At 32.8% G+C, this 17,258-nt stretch overlaps 1 protein-coding gene across 1 annotated transcript; it reads left to right on the top strand.

Moving 5' to 3' along the window:
* Positions 1 to 9,947: 9,947 nt before the first annotated feature.
* Positions 9,948 to 15,276, top strand: LOC144249174 (uncharacterized). The gene is made up of 5 exons (XM_077791384.1): positions 9,948 to 10,021; positions 12,156 to 13,957; positions 14,029 to 14,717; positions 14,805 to 14,911; positions 15,075 to 15,276. Exons 1-5 carry the CDS (start codon positions 9,948 to 9,950, stop codon positions 15,274 to 15,276), a joined length of 2,874 nt encoding a protein of 957 aa, XP_077647510.1.
* Positions 15,277 to 17,258: the final 1,982 nt, after the last annotated feature.

Below are 17,258 nucleotides of genomic sequence, written 5' to 3' on the forward strand. Positions count from 1 at the left end.
TCCCCAGAAACGCATTACTGCTCAGATCTATTGATTCTGTAACTGAAAATAAAGGGAAATTTGACTTTTGTCCTCCTTTTTCTTTCTCATGCTGGGAATATTGAGTATAAGGGGCCAGAATTTGAAATGAGAATAAGCTGTAGCAAGGATTTAGAAAAAAAAAAAAATCCTAGTGTTTTTGTGCACACGTCTTCAAGGAAAAATTCAGTATATGCTAATTGGAAGACATAATGTAATACCTCAAGTTTGGGGTGGTAACTAAGTATTTAAATAAATAGGATGGTGAATTTAGCATGTCTCACTTAGTCTAATATTTTTATTACCTATAAAATGCAATTTATCACCAATATTTGAAAGATTAAGAAAAGTTGCCAAAGAGAAAATATACAGGCAAATTTCAAATAAAATTGTATTCAAACTAAGGTAATTTTTTGAGCCTGAAAAAGAACATCATTGAAGGTTAAGTAAGATCTTAGTTGTATCTGTGGCTATAATTTTCATTGCTGTGGAGCTATTTCTAGAATGTCAGATTGGAAAAAATTAAGAGATAGGTAATAAGCAGCTTTTGTTTTTCTAAATCTACTTTGCAATACTTCAAATTCATCAAATATAAGATATGGATGCATCCAAAATTTTAGGCTGTCAAGGGTTTCTTTTTAGAAGAAATAGCAAATAAATAAGGTGAAATGAAAATGGACCAAAGGAAGTTAGAGCATTCATATTTTTCTGGGCATATTGTAACATGCCAGTAATCACAACAACCTGGAGGTTGAGGAAGAAAGATCAAAGCTGAAGCTTAGTGTAGCAACTTAGTGAGAGACTGTCTCAAAAAATAAAAAATAAAAATAAAAGGCCTAGAATATATCTTAGTTGTAGAACACCCCTGTACCAAAAAAAATCAAAATTCCAAATGAGGTATCCTTTTCCCTGAAGACAATGAATACTTAGGAGTTTTAAGAAAATTCTGTGTATGTTGGTTTGGGCTGCCATGAGATGGCTCAGTATTCTAAGGGTTTCATATAAAGGAAATTATCTAAAGAATACCAACCTTTTTTTTTTTTAACAAATATTTTGTTCTTACCACTGAATGTAAAAGTGTTCAATTAAATATTATTTTATGTAAAACAATGGGAATATTTAGAATGAGTATCTGAATCAGCATATTTAAAATAGTTAGGATCTTCTAAATCATATTGGGAAAGGGGCTCTTCTATGGCACAACATAAAAATTGGAGGTAATGTCTTCAACCACTTATTTCTTAAAATGGCCTATATAGTGTCCCATTTTCCTCTGACATTTTTTTATATTCTATGCAAGGTTTCAATTGTCAGCTTCCATATTTATATAATTTATTTCAAGCTGGTATACATAACTGTGTTCTTTTTTATCAGAATAAATAACTTGAGTGAGTAAATGTAGAGACCCCTAATTTATAGGAAATTGATTATAAATATGAATATCGTTCTATTCTGGGGCTTGAAACTCGCACTTCATTTAATAAAATTTGATAGGAGCGAACACCAAACTTGTGGGATCTGTACTAGATGGTATCAGAACTGAATTATTGGACTACTAGTTGTTGAAATATTGGTTGTTGAGCAAGTTTGCACATTTGGTATCAAAAGTGGTTGCAGAGTCATTAAAGGTGGCACAAACCTGTAATCATAGTGATGTGGAAAGACGAGGTAGTAAGAAAATAAATATGATTCAAGACTCAGTAATTCAGAGACCCTAAGCAACATTGTAAGCCCATTTATCACAATAAAAAATCAAAACTTCTTGAAATGCATTTCAGGGGTAGAGTGCCCCTGGATTAAATCTCTAAATTTTTTTTTAAAAAAATGCTGTTTCAGAAAAAAGACATCACAGATCAGAATGTTAAACTAACTTCATGTATGTGTTTGTTCACTAGTGATAATTGAGACCCTGGTAAAAGGAGTATTTCCAAGCTGTCAGAGAGGCATTTAGGGTGCAAGAACCGTTCAGAATTTTTTTCTTAACTGCTTATTATTCTCTCACTTTCTACTTTGAAATGAGCCAAGTGAGGATACAGTTTCACAGTGAGAGTGGTTTTACAAATCTGGGAATGGTAAACCTGATATGTCAGTTTTCTTATGAACTGAGAGAATAACAGTCTATTCACTTAATTTGCTTTTGTATTTTTATTTTTTGTTATAACTTTGTGCCATGTGATTCAAGTTCACCCCAGTACCTAAGTGTTTTGTAATAGTTTGATAGTTAAAAAATTTATTCTTTTGTTTTAGAAGTGAGTTATGATTTTGTAAAAGTAACTTTTTAAAATACAGTATAGATTTATGTTATATTTAAATAATGAGAAGATAGACAACTTTGGTGATAAACACTCAAATAATTATGTGGACTGTTGAAAGTTTTGGTGTGTCTTTAGTGATCTCTTTATGTCTTCTACACACTAAGGTGACCACTGTCATATGAGTATAGTTATTACTTACAATTTTGCTATGCATATCTCAAGTATCATTGATTTGTTTCATTGTGCATCTTTTGAATATTCAATAACTAATTGCAACTATTATTTATCCTTTGGAATTTTGTTGGATTTTTTTCCCACTTTTTTTGCTTCATTGATTTGCTTTACATGTGCTGCTCCCTGGGTTTTATTATAACAAAATTATCAACCAATTTTACTTCTTAAATTGAATTATTGGGGCTGGGGATATAGCTCAGTTGGTAGAGTGCTTGCCTTTCATGCAAAAGGCCTTGGGATCAATCCCAGGCACCACAAAAAATGTATCTTATTGAATGGTTGATATCACTACCATATGTGAAACCCACCTCTTTTAACTCTCATTAAAATTTGTATGAAATTAAATACTATGTCATTAATCTTATGATTTATGTATTATATATTTCTTCATTTTTATTTCAGGAACCATTGACATTAAGGGATGTGGTCATTGAATTTTCTGAAGAGGAATGGAAATTCCTGGACCCTTCTCAGCAGACTTTATATGGAGATGTGATGTTAGAGATCTGTAAAAACCTACTCTTTATTGGTAAGCCTAAATTTCATTCAGAATTTTTAATTCAAAACCAATATTTATTTTTCTAACTTTATAGAGTATCTTATGGTAGATTTTATTCTGCATTAAAAAGTTTGTTTCTTGTTTTTAGTACAAAGATTGGGAATTTGTTTATGTAGAAAAGAAAATATTAAAGATTTTTTTTTCTTTTTATGTTTAACTTATCTTTTCTAAGTAGTGCTCACAATGTAGAGAATGAAATGGTTTCAAAGTATTTTAGTGTTTTTGTCTAGAAAAAAAAATGTTTAAGAAAATAATTTTGTAGACTCTTATAGGATATTTTCTCCTTCTTTTTTTCTTAATGAGGGTAACATTAAAAAGACTTCTTTAGTTTCCAAGAAAATAACAAAACGTGACATATTGCATCAAAAAATATTGATGTCTCTATGTAATCTTTGGTCACCATTTGATCTCCAATGAAATAACCTTGGGATTTGAAGAGAAAAGTGACAGTAGACATACCGAACTGGGTAGAAATTAATGAAGCAAAGAATACAGATAAGAGGTCCAAAATTAAAGAGGAATTCACATTTAAAAATGTTAATTGATAAGCTAAAATCTGACAGAAAATATTTTTTCAAGCCTAGATTTGTTTCAGTTGCAATCATTAAAGAGCATTTCATGCTCTCCATTTACCATGCATATCAATTATTTAAGCTCCTTTGCTCCTTCTTGTTCTTCAGTGATCTCCCTACATTTAAATTAATGAAATATTGTAGGAAAATCAAAAGAAGAGGGGCTGGGGATGTGGATCAAGTGGTAGCGTGGTTTCCTGCAGCCTGGGTTCGATCCTCAGCACCACATACAACAAAGATGTTGTGTCTGCTGAAAAAAAAAATATTGAAATTCTCTCCCTCTCCCTCTCCCTCTCCCTCTCCCCCTCCCCCTCCCCCCTCTCCCTCTCTCTCTCTCCCTCTCTACCTCTCTCCCTCTCTCCCTCTCTCCCTCCCTCTCCCTCTCTCTCTCTCCCTCTCCCTGTCTCTCTTTTAAAAAAAAAAGAAAACCAAAAGAAGACACAGACAAGAGACAGGAAATGTGACATAGTACAGAGAGGCCAAACTGCCAAGCTTTATTTATATTAATAGGTTAATTTAGGTCATTGGCATCACTAGTACATACTGTTCTTTTTATTACTAGGCAAGTTACAAACTTAGCAACATTATGCAGCTTATTTCTCAGTTATATACTAAGTTGCAATGTGCAGTGTTAGGAGTTTTGTGTAGCTCTCAAGAAAGTCCATTTTATAAACTTACTGTTTTGTGGACAGGTTTAGGCTCAGTGAAACATTGTGCTTGTAAAACACAGAGTTTCTTTATTCCAAGGAGTTTTGTGCCAGAGATTATGTTTGAGGCTGATAACATTCTAGTGCAGAGCCTTTTCAAGCAGGGCACTGCCATAGCAGCTTGACATTGCACATGTATTTAATTACTTGACTAGTTCCTAGGGAAAATTGCAGGGCATTCTAAGGCAGGGAAACAAAGTCCTGTTACCCTTGGGAGTTTTCTCACCAGAGGAATGCTTCTCTGCATATATCCACAGTCAGAATCCCTACAAATTATTCCACAATGACTGTGAGGATATGCATAACCTGGCATTCATTTGCATTTGGGGGGTCCCTAGAAAATCTGCTCATTTCCAAATATCTGTAGGTTAAACCATTGTAAGATATTAATATTACAGGAGAGTTTCTTTAATATAATTTAAATATTTATTCATTCAAATTTCTCTCATCAGAACTTTATATGAATGCTTATATTGAATATTCTGTGAAGTTTTTCTGCCATGTAATGAATAGCAGTATTTCACAATACCTGCTCCTAGTGGTTATGTAAGTATAGCTGATCAATGTGGTTTAAAGAAGAATTTTCAGGACTGGGGCTGTAGTTTAGTGGCAGAGGGCTTGCCTCACACATGTGAGGCATTGTGTTTTATCTTTAGCACTACCTAAAAATAAATGAATGAAATAAATGCATTCTGTCCATCTATAGCTACAAAAAAATTGAAGGAAAGATTTCTATTGTAATACAATTATTCATATTATTGTAGGAAACATTTATCTAATTCTTGTGTCTTTCTTGAATCTCACTCTTTAGAGAGCTTTAGTGTTCATTATGTTTTATCACATTAGTGATACTGTTTTTGTTTTTATATCTATATGTAATAATTGAATAGAAATTATTATGACTTGTCACTTTAGGACAACATTAGGTAAAATTAAACTGCACGTGACCCATATGCTAATTTTCAATCAAGTTTTCTATGTTTTTAGTTATATGTATATTACCTCTGTTTTATATATAATTGTATATAGTGCCTTGATTATTTACTCTGCTTTTGTGTTTAATCATGTAATGTATCTAAATTTTGTTTATACAAACACACACACACACACACAGCAGATTGAACTCAGAGGTTCTAATAATATTGAGCTACATCATCACCCCTTTTGACTTTTAGTTTAAAATAGACTCTTGCTAAGTGGCTAAAGTTGGAATTGTATTTCCATGTCTCAGCCTTCCAAGTAGCTAGAATTAATGACATATTCATCATCTCTCCATATATGCCTCTGTTCTTTTGTCTAGGAGTAAGACTTGAGCTTTTTAAAGGTACCATGAAGATGTTTACAATTATTTTATCTTTTATATATTTGTCAAATTTGTAATTGTGGTCAAAACTGTATATCTTTGCTGAACTTATTGTCTCATATATTTTAAATTTACTGGTCAGTTCTGTTCATTCAATTTTTTTGTAACTTTTTTTTTTTCTAGAAAATTTGTATCACATTTTTTCTTCAAACAAGTGCTCCTTTGTCTTACTTTTTCATCCCTAATGCCATTCCTTTTGGTCTGTATATTTGGCTACAGTAGATATCTCTCAGAAGTAGAATTACCTGGTATTTGTTTTATTTTATATTTTATTTTATTTTTTTTGGGGGGGAGGTGAATTACTATTTTACTTAACATACTCTCCTGAATGTTGATCATTGTAGATATTATGTAATTTATTATATTTGAAAAGATTTCTAACTTTTTCATTCCAAATTGCCTTCATATAGTCATTTGAAATGATATTTGATTGGGTTGCCACATTGTTCTCTTTTGAATGTTGTTTAATGAGAATGGGTCTGTAAATATATTTTGACCATCAAGTTGAGGGCTAATTGATATACTTTCAATTTTATTACCCATTGCTTTCTCACTTAACCTCATTCCATTGAATATTGTACCTTTTATTATTTTATATCAGGAAGTACTTTTAATTTTTTTTATTATGTGTAGTTATTGATGTACCAAGAATATTCCAAAGAATTGTTCAAATAACTTATTTTGTTTACACAAAAATAATATTGATTGTTTGGTATTACATAGTCTTCTTAGATTTTTGGGGGTGCTACTGGCACTTCTTTTTAGAACAGGTGCTTAACCACTGAGCCACATCAACAGCTCTTTTTGGGGAAGGGTACTGGGGATTGACCTCGGGGGCACTTGTCCACTGAGCTACATCTCAAGCCTCATTTTTTTAATTTTACATAGAATCATGGTCTCCTTCATTTGCTTAGCACCTTGCTGTTGATGAGGCTGGCTTTGAACTCACAATCCTGCTGTTTCAGTCTCCCAAGCTGCTTGAATTACAGTTGTATATTATTGTGCCCAGCTGGCAGCTGTTTTTATATTTTATTTTGTGACATGGCCTAGGTAAGTTGCTTAGGGCCTTGCTTAATTGCTGAATTTGGATTTAAACTCCTATTCATAAATTTTGAATATCATTTTCACTTTTGCTTTCTAACTTATTATTTTATGTTATAAAGCAACTTCAATATTTTAATATATTTAACATTTGTTTTGTATTTTTAACCTGATCTCTTTGGAACAATATTCCATACACTATAAAGAAGATTGCCTCTGTAAACCTAATTAATTTTTAATGCTTTTTGAAGTTTTTTTCATTTTCTGGGTACTAATGCAATGATATATATATATTTTTAATTTGCATCAACTGGGGATTGATGTATCCTACTATTACTGTGTTGCTTTTTATGCTGTTGAATTTTTTTCTGTGATTTCTTTCTATATATAAAAAATATGATTGAAGTTACAAATATTTCTACTATGATTGTATTCCAGGATTAGTCATATTTATCTTTATATGATATTCTATTTTATCTCTCATTTATATAATTATTATCACCTTTGCAATTTTGAATGTAATATTTGTTATATCTTTGTTTTTAGTCTTTTTGTGACCTTATATCTTAAGCAAACATTCTGTAGATTTGCATCTGACATAGTTAATATATTTTTAGGTTTAATCTTGTTAATCACATTGTTTTCTGATCATTTTTTTTTCAAATTAGTTTATTTCTACTTAAATTCCTGATGAGAAAGAACTTACTTCTGTAGATTTCAAATTTTGTTGATTTTTTATAATTTTTTTCTACTATGAAAAAACTGCCTTAATTTGTATTTCATAGATTTTATGGTGATTATTATATTTTATTACCTTCAATATTTATTTTATCATTACTTTGAAATTATAGGAAAGTACATATGATCTCACTGAGGTGCTTAGTGCCTCACCATTGCTGAGTCTGTCTTTGAACTCATGGTGCTCCTGCATGAGTCTCCCCAGATACTGGGATTACAGTCATGTACCACATCTTCCAGCAGTACCTGTGTATTTTAATTAATTCTAGCCTTTGATATATTTTCTTGCTCAAATTTCTAATTTATGAGACTGTGTGCGTGAGTGTGTGTGTGTGTGTGTGTGTGTGTGCGCGCGCTACTGGGGACTAAGCCCATCCTTTTGCATGTGAGGCAAGAATTCAAACATGTGAGCTGTGTCCCCAGCCTGAGATATTGTTTTTAAAAAACTATTTTTAGTATATAATTTCTAACTTTTCTGTTGCTATTTTTTCTATTTTTTTAAATTTTCTACATTGATATTTACTTTATTAAATATTTCAGGTGGTTTTCTGGCATTAGTTAGATAATTAACAACATCAATTTTTGAAATCTCAATTACTAGTATTACATTGTTTGTTTGCTTGAGTTGATTATACTTTTTATTGTGTGAGCTATTATTTTCATTGGGATTTCTATTTAAAATCTGTTCAACTAGATCATTATAGTCATTTTGGAAAATATTTGGAAGTTACAAAGTAAACAAAAAAGGTGATGTGCAATGATATATAAATTTAATTCTATATAACTGGAAAGCTGAGACAGTGGAATGCCAGTTTAAAATAAATTTCAGCATCTTTTTGATAAACTGTCTTTAAAAAAAGTATATAGATATAGAAATAGATATAGAAATATAGAAATGCCTGTGGATCTAGTTTGGTGATAGAATACCCCTGTGTTCTCTTATGAAATAATCCCCCCAAAGATAAAATATAAATAAACAAATAAGAGATATTCATTTCCTGAAATATTTGAGTCACAGGTGGAGTCTGAATATGTTGAAGTGAAGGGCTATGATTTGACATTGTTATAGTAATATTAGTCAGTTTGCATTTTGTCCTCATCTGTGGTGCTATAATTTCTTAAGATAATTTTCAAAGTTCTCAAGGCTTTTGTCATCATGTTGTAGTAAATTCTATATATTTCTTGAGTAATAATATCCTTGAATCATACTGTTCTGTGGTTATTCCCCCTCACTTTGATAAAGTTTTATATAATTGCAGAGTCATTCGCCATAGTAAGTGAAATAACTTCCTATTATTTTTTAGGTATGTCTTCTAATCAAAACCAAGAATTTTCAGGAGAGCAAGAAATACAATATTTTTTGCAAAACTTGAAAAAGCAAAGGTATGGAAAGCAGGACAGTTAATACTTGGTTTTAAACAAGAAATTGAAATTTAAAGAGAGGGAAGTTCATAAAATTTGTCTTAATGAATGGAAAAAAAAACATGAAAATTATTTATTCAGAAAATTACAAGTTCATCAGGTTATTTTATTACAAACATCTCAGAAGACTGACTGCTCAACTAGTGCCATTCAGTTTTCTTTGGTTAAAACTTTAAATTACATTATTGTAATTGTAAAATTTTTACTACTCAGTATTTTTTGTAAAACCACTTGCAATACACAATATTTTAAATTTTAAAAACATGTATCAAATTACATTTACACAATGTTTACAGGGCATTATGAAGCTGTATCTTAAAAATACCTTTAGAAAAATAAAGACTCAACCAGTTTGCTCAGCTTTAGAAATAGGATTAGAATAGAAATAGGCATTTTAATTAAAAAAAAAAACTCAAAAAGTTATAAAATGCTTATAGTCAGTTATGTTTTAAAAACTTTTAATAATCTCTACATAAGCGCAGGATAGAGAAAAGTATACAGATCATTATTTTAAAGTTGCAGCATTCTAATCTCTTTTTAATAAAGTAATAAAAAGATTTTCTACACAGTATAGACAGATTGTCTAATTTAAACACATGCATAGTATTTCTACTTAAAAGAAATACATGCTGGTTAAGGAAATGCTGAAACAAGTCTTACTAAGACATTTCTGTTGAAAAGAACAATTCAGTAATTAAATGTGCTTACAGGGAAAGTTTGGTAGGTATTGCATTTAAATGCAATAGAAATTAAGCAAAAGAGAAGAAGATAAGCAGTTAAATCTTTCTAAAACACATCATAGATGAGCATACAGCTCATCTATCATGTATGAAAATCGAAACATAGGAAAGTTTCAGGAACTTCTAGCAGTCTCCCAGAAAACCCACAGCCCAAATGGCTTGCAGGAATGCATCACACCCCAAAAGCAGACATGAGGGTCTTGTGAGAATTGTGGAAGGCTTCTGACACTTTTCTGGGCTCGTGCTAAGAGGTAGAAAACATGCCTGGGACAGAAGTAGTAGGGATGGTGTGGGGCAAATGAAGAACAATGAAGGGCATAAGCTAATAATTGTAAAACTCTTTGAGAAAAGTAAAGCAGCCACAGTGGTGAGGTAAGACCACCTTTGAATGAGAAATGGCTTACTATGAAACTTCTCCTCTGTAAGAAAAAAAAAAAAGATCTATAATATCTTTGTCATTTCATGATTCTGTCTATCATTGCAGAAGCCCACTTTTGTAGACCCTTCTCCATGAAACTTGATTTAAGTCAAAGGTGCTTGTAAATAATTATTTATAATTTTAATTCAACTTGAAGCAGTCTTTGTGTAGTTACCAATGTATTTATGGCTCATAAGTTAGCATAATAACTCCATGTCATGGGACATCAAGCATCCCACCTGAGTAATTTCTTCTTTAGAAGGTGATGAGCCATCTGAAAAATATATATATCTGAAATAATTAGTAAAGGAATATAAGACCAGGCAAGAACTTACTAAAAGAGGTAAAACATCTTATAGATTCCCTAGACCACATAAGTTCTGAAAAATAATTTCTAGATAATTTTTCCAGTTCTTTATTTAAGGGAGTGTGCATCAAAGTAGGAATAAGATTTCAAAAGGAAGAGTATTTCTTGAGACAGGTTGATTCGCATTCTGACATGTCTCACCATCTCTGTGATGCTATGTGGCTCCAATGGATGATACCATTTCCAGTGCCATGCTGAATTTAGACAAAACTAGGTAGTATGTAACATGTACTGGATAGTCTTAAACCAGCTGGATTTCAACTGTGAGTTCTCAGATACCAGATTTTTTTCCCCTAAAGGCTTCCATGCTTTTTAAAAAAAAATTCATGCAGTTTATAGATATCTTTCAGCAGCTCCATCTAACATGCACTGCTTCATCTTTCATATTAACAGGGATTTTGACAAGACTCCAAGTGAATATCCCAAAAGATCTTTGGATTTTGTGGTTTTTGGTGGAATGGAAAAAACTTTCCAAGTGTGAGAAACAGAGACTTCCTGGATCCTATACATGTCCCTAGTGAAGTAAATCCTGTTGCCATTAGATTTTTCTGAGGCCCTAGCACTACTCATCTGTGCATCTCAAGGAATATGTTTTCAACAAATCAAAAGTATTCTCTAATTTATTTCAGTAAGCTAGTTACATAGAAAGAATTTTAAAAACACCCTCAGTGATAGATATTTTTGTTGGAAAGTTGAGCAGCTCAGCTCACATGGAGTTTGCTCATTGGCTTAATGAAGACTGCTCTGGCACATCAGGGCCATGATTATGTCCCAGTGCCTGCAGGATTCCCAGCAAATTAAAACTAGACAATAGTGTGTTGGAGGCAAGGTGGAACTCTAGGGATGTGGGGCATTGGCTAAGCTGGAGAGAGACAACAACACATATGGCAGTACCATTTGAGGACCTCTGTGTGCTTTTAAATATATTTGCACAGCATTTTGTAATTATACCCTTCCTCTAAAAAATGAAAAATTTGCTATGGAGTCTATTTCATGCTTTTTAGTCACTGGAATAATTTAAAATGCACAATTGAGTAAATATCCACAAATATTTCTTTAGACAGGATAGAAGAAGAAGAAGGAGAAGAAGAAGAAGAAAAAAATTTCTGAGTTTTATTAGTTTGTCTGACTGTTACTTTACAAAAATGATGAAATGAACAGTTTCTCCTTGTGGCAATGCATGGAATTATAATGAATGTGAGAGTTTTTGTACTTACCTAATATTGCTTAATTTAAAAGTAGACGTAGATACTCAGAGAGACCTATATTTATGATAAATCTTTTAGGACCTGTAGACAGTCTCTACCCTAGGTAATTAGCAATATAATAGATTTGGTGTAAAACAATGTAAATTCTGTGAAAGTAATTAAAATTTTCTTTTTTTTTTTTAATCCTAGAAATCACCCATATCATGGTTTAAAAGAGCTTTACAATGAGAAAAGTTTAAAATTTTTAAATCCATACCCAAAATTTATTTATTCAAGCTTTTATAATCAAGAGACAAATTACAGATATAAGGTATGTGAAAGCATTTTTAAAAAAACTACAAGAATTCCTGAACTCCAGAAAATTAATATTGGTGGGAAGCTCTACAAGTTAAAAAAATATGTAAAATCATTTAAAAATTCCTCAATTCTTTATCAGAGCAGTGATAAATCCTCCATAAGTAAAGAATGTAAAAAATATTTTACTCAAATTCTATTTGTTACTAAAAACAATAGGTTTTACAATGGAGATAAACCTTACAAATTGACGAAATGTGAAAATGTCTTTAAGTGTTGGTCAAACCTCTTTAAACACTACAGTAATCATACTGGAGAGAAAATCTGTAAATGTAAAAAAAGTGTCAATTCTTTTAATCAAAAATCACACCTTACTGAACACCATAAACTTGATACAGGAGAAAACCTATACAAATGTGAAGAACGTGGCAAAGCTTTTTATCAAAGTTCACACCTTACTGGACACCAGAGACTTCATACGGGAGAAAAGCCAAACAAATGTAAAGAATGTGGCAAGGCTTTTAATCGAAAATCACACCTTACTGAACACCAAAGACTTCATGTTGGAAAAAAGCCATACAAATGTAAAGAATGTGGCAAAGCTTTTAATAAAAAATCTTGCCTAAATCAACACCAGAGAATTCATACTGGAGAAAAGCCATACAAATGTAAAGAATGTGGCAAAGCTTTTAATCAAAAATCAAAACTTACTCAACACCAGAGACTTCATACTGGAGAAATGCCATACAAATGTGAAGAATGTGGCAAAGCTTTTAATCAAAAATCACACCTTACTGGACACCAGAGACTTTATACTGGAGAAAAGTCATACAAATGTAAAGAATGTGGCAAAGCTTTTAATCAAAAATCACAACTTACTAGACACCAGAAAATTCATACTGGAGAAAAGCCATACAAATGCAAAGAATGTGGCAAAGCTTTTAATACAAAATCACGCCTTATTCAACACCAGAAAATTCATACTGGAGAAAAGCCATACAAATGTAAAGAATGTGAAAAAGCTTTTAATCGAAAATCACACCTGACTGAACACCAGAGACTTCATACTGGAGAAAAGCCATACAAATGTAAAGAATGTGGCAAACCTTTTAATAAAAAATCACACCTTACTGAACATCAGAGACTTCATACTGGAGAAAAGCCATACAAATGTAAAGAATGTGGCAAAGCTTTTACTAAAAAATCTTGCCTTAGTCAACACCAGAGAATTCATACTGGAGAAATGCCATACAAATGTAAAGAATGTGGCAAAGCTTTTAATCAAAAATCAAAACTTACTCAACACCAGAGACTTCATACTGGAGAAATGCCATACAAAGGTAAAGAATGTGGCAAAGCTTTTAATCAAAAATCACACCTTACTGGACACCAGAGACTTTATACTGGAGAAAAGTCATACAAATGTAAAGAATGTGGCAAAGCTGTTAATCAAAAATCAAAACTTACTCAACACCAGAGACTTCATACTGGAGAAATGCCGTACAAATGTGAAGAATGTGGCAAAGCTTTTAATCAAAAATCACAACTTACTAGACACCAGAAAATTCATACTGGAGAAAAGCCATACAAATGCAAAGAATGTGGCAAAGCTTTTAATACAAAATCATGCCTTATTCAACACCAGAAAATTCATACTGGAGAAAAGCCATACAAATGTAAAGAATGTGGCAAAGCTTTTAATCGAAAATCACACCTGACTGAACACCAGAGACTTCATACTGGAGAAAAGCCATACAAATGTAAAGAATGTGGCAAACCTTTTAATAAAAAATCACACCTTACTGAACATCAGAGACTTCATACTGGAGAAAAGCCATACAAATGTAAAGAATGTGGCAAAGCTTTTAATCAAAAATCAAAACTTACTCAACACCAGAGACTTCATACTGGAGAAATGCCATACAAATGTGAAGAATGTGGCAAAGCTTTTAATCAAACATCACAACTTACTAGACACCAGAAAATTCATACTGGAGAAAAGCCATATAAATGTAAAGCACGTGAAAAAGCTTTTAATTGAAAATCACACCTGACTGAACACCAGAGACTTCATACTGGAGAAAATGTAAAGAATGTGGCAACACTTTTAATCAAAAATCACACCTTACTGAACACCAGAGACTTCATACAGGAGAAAAGCTATACAAATGTGAAGAATGTGGCAAAGCTTTTTATCAAAGATCACACCTTACTGGACACCAGAGACTTTATACTGGAGAAAAGCCAAACAAATGTAAAGAATGTGGCAAAGCTTTTAATCAAAAATCACCACTTACAAGACACCAGAAAATTCATACTGGAGAAAAGCCATACAAATGCAATGAATGTGGCAAAGCTTTTAATACAAAATCATACCTTCCTCAACACCAGAGACTTCATACAGGAGAAAAGCCATACAAATGTAAAGAATGTGGCAAAGCTTTTAATACAAAATCATGCCTTACTCAACACCAGAGACTTCATACAGGAGAGAAGCCATACAAATGTAAAGAATGTGACAAAGCTTTTAATCGAAAATCTTGCCTTACTCAACACCAGAGAATTCATACTGGAGAAAAGCCATACAAATGTAAAGAATGTGACAAAGCTTTTAATAAAAAATCACACCTGACTGAACACCAGAGAATTCATACTGGAGAAAAGCCATACAAATGTAAAGAATGTGGCAAAGCTTTTAATCGAAAGTCACAACTTACTCGACACCAGAGAGTTCATACTGGAGAAATGCCATACAAATATGAAGAAAAGTGGCAAAGTTTTTAATAAAAAATCATGCTTTAATCAACACCAGAGAATTCATACTGGAGAAAATCCATAGAAATATAAAGAATGTGGCAAAGCTTTTAATCAAAAAAATCACACCTTACTCGACACCGGAGGCTTCATAGTGGAGAAATGGCATACAAATGTAAAGAATGTGGCAAAGCTTTGAATAAAAAATCATGCCTTACTCAATACCAGAGAATTGATACTAGGGAGAAACCATACAAATATTTATAATGTAGCAAAGCTTCTAATTGAAGGTCACTCCTTAGTCAACACCAGAGACTTCTTATGGGAGAAAAGCCATACAAATTTGGAGAATGTGGCAAAGCCTAATCAAATATAACTTATTTGACACAAGAGAATTAATACTAGGAAAAGGCCATACAAGTTTAAAGAATGTGGCAAAGCTCTTTATCAAAGATCACACATTTCTCAACACCAGAAAATTCATGCTGGGGAGAAACTATACAAATGCAAAGAATGTGGCAAAGCTATTCTATTAGGAAAAGTATTATTGTTCACCAAATATTCATACTGGATAAGAGCCATGTAAGTGTTAAGAATGTGGCATATTTTAAGTATGCTTCAAGTGTTAACAAGAAACAGATCATTCATACTTGCAACAATTCTCACAAATGCATAGACTTAAAAGTCATTTCCTGTAAGATCAAACCTCATTGGTCACCAGAAACTTCATACTGGGAAGAACAATTACAATTGCCCAGAGATAGCTCTGCAGCACTGACTCCATGAAATTCCAACCCTTGCCCAAATGGCCATTACTCATTAGCCCATGGAAGTGGGCAGGAAGCATGATTGGATGCTTTACCTTCTTTCCTTCTGTGGACATCTCCAGGTTTAATTGTCCTTTCCTCAGTTTCTCTGTATTGATTAAATTCAAATCATCTTTTTTTTTCAAAAGCTATATCTGGACTTAAAGGCATATTTGTACCAAACCAACACATTAATAAAATTATCTTATGCCTGAAGTCTATGGTCACATCAATATATTCCCCATAATCTCAGCTGGACAGCATGGTCCTATGTCGATGTCTTATTTTATTTATTTAATTTTGTTTTGGTTGTATACCGAGGATTGAATTCAGGGGCATTCAACCACTAAGCCACATCCCAACCCTCTTTTGTATTTATTTAGAGACACAATTTCACTGAGTTGCTTAGGGTCTCACTTTTACTACTAAGACTGGATTTGAACTTGTGATTATCCTGCTTCAGGCTCATGCACTGCTTGGATACAAGGCATGCATCCCTGCACCCAGAAATCAATGTCTTTTGCTTTGTAGTTAGTTAAAAAATTTTACTCAGGATTTCATGTCCCTAAAAAGATGGTTTTGTCACACTTCAGGCATCAGATTCTGGCTTTTGAAATGTCCTGCATGAAACATCTTAGCTTTCTACATCAAATGCAGAGTTCACAAATTTGAAACCAGGTGGCTGAGAAACAAAGATATTGAACAGTAAAATGTAACATATGTTGTGGTTAAATCCACACATGTAGTGGGTATGAATGCTCACACTAAATAAACATCAAGAGGCCTGTCCATGACCACTGAGGATCCTGAGCCTCCTTCATGACTTTGAGCCCCTAAGCCTCCAGAGAGTCTGCAAAAATGAGAAAGAAGCACACTACATTTTCCCACCCCTAGACATTCTATAGCTTTTACTAGACAAACCAGGAAAAGCACTATGTGTCTTTGTAGCAAAGTGTGGCTCTGCTTGCATATATATGACATCTGTTTTAGATAACACTGAGACAGTACCTGATGAAACATAGTTGCTCTTTTTTCTCTTAATAGAAAACCACAGCCCTGCAAATTTTTTAAATCAATAATTTTGTTACAGTTGAAAAAAAATAAGATTGGTTAAAAAATGGAGTCAATGAAAAGCATTTGAACTAGTGAGTCCATCCTTCCAGTAACACTTACAAGGATACAATTTGTCACTCAGAAAAAGGTCTGTCCGAAGCCACACAGTGAAAGCTCAGAAAGTTACATCTTTCCCTGGACCCATCCTCGGCTCTTCAAATTGCTTCTTCCAAGTAAATGATGTTTTTAACAGTTAATAAAGTATGAGAAAATCTCTTCCACTGCAGTACTTCAGGTCCTCTCAGGATTCTGGAAGGCTGCGCACACTGGTACACACTTTTCATCCAAGCAGCAGGGGAGTTCAAGGAAGGAGAATCACAGTTTCAAAACCAGCCTCAGCAATTTCACATGAATCTAAGCAACTTAGGAAGAACTTAGTTTTTGTGCCTCACTGCTAAGTAGTTCTTGCCATGACAATGGTTACACCAAGTGGACATTGGGCATTCTAGAGGCATTTTTTATTTTCAAGTAGGGAATAGGATTACTAAACATCATCATGATGGGCAAGCCCCTTACCAAAAACAAGCTTTGGTCTCTAAGTATTACCATGCTGAGGCTCAGGGTAGATCATACATGCTGAAAAAAGAACTGGTATTTCTCTAGTTTATTTTTTTTTCCCAGTGCTTTAAGCACAATGATTGTCTCCCAG

Source organism: Urocitellus parryii, chromosome 1, assembly GCF_045843805.1.
Source record: "Urocitellus parryii isolate mUroPar1 chromosome 1, mUroPar1.hap1, whole genome shotgun sequence".
Classification (NCBI taxonomy): domain Eukaryota; kingdom Metazoa; phylum Chordata; class Mammalia; order Rodentia; family Sciuridae; genus Urocitellus; species Urocitellus parryii.

Coding starts and splice junctions, on each gene's coding strand:
- LOC144249174 (XM_077791384.1), top strand. CDS start 9,948: ATGAAGAACAATGAAGGGCATAAGCTAATAATTGTAAAACTCTTTGAG. Junction 14,718..14,804: donor AAGAAAAGTGGCAAAGTTTT/TAATAAAAAATC, acceptor CAAAGCTTTTAA/TCAAAAAAATCACACCTTAC. Junction 14,912..15,074: donor AAAAAATCATGCCTTACTCA/ATACCAGAGAAT, acceptor ATAACTTATTTG/ACACAAGAGAATTAATACTA.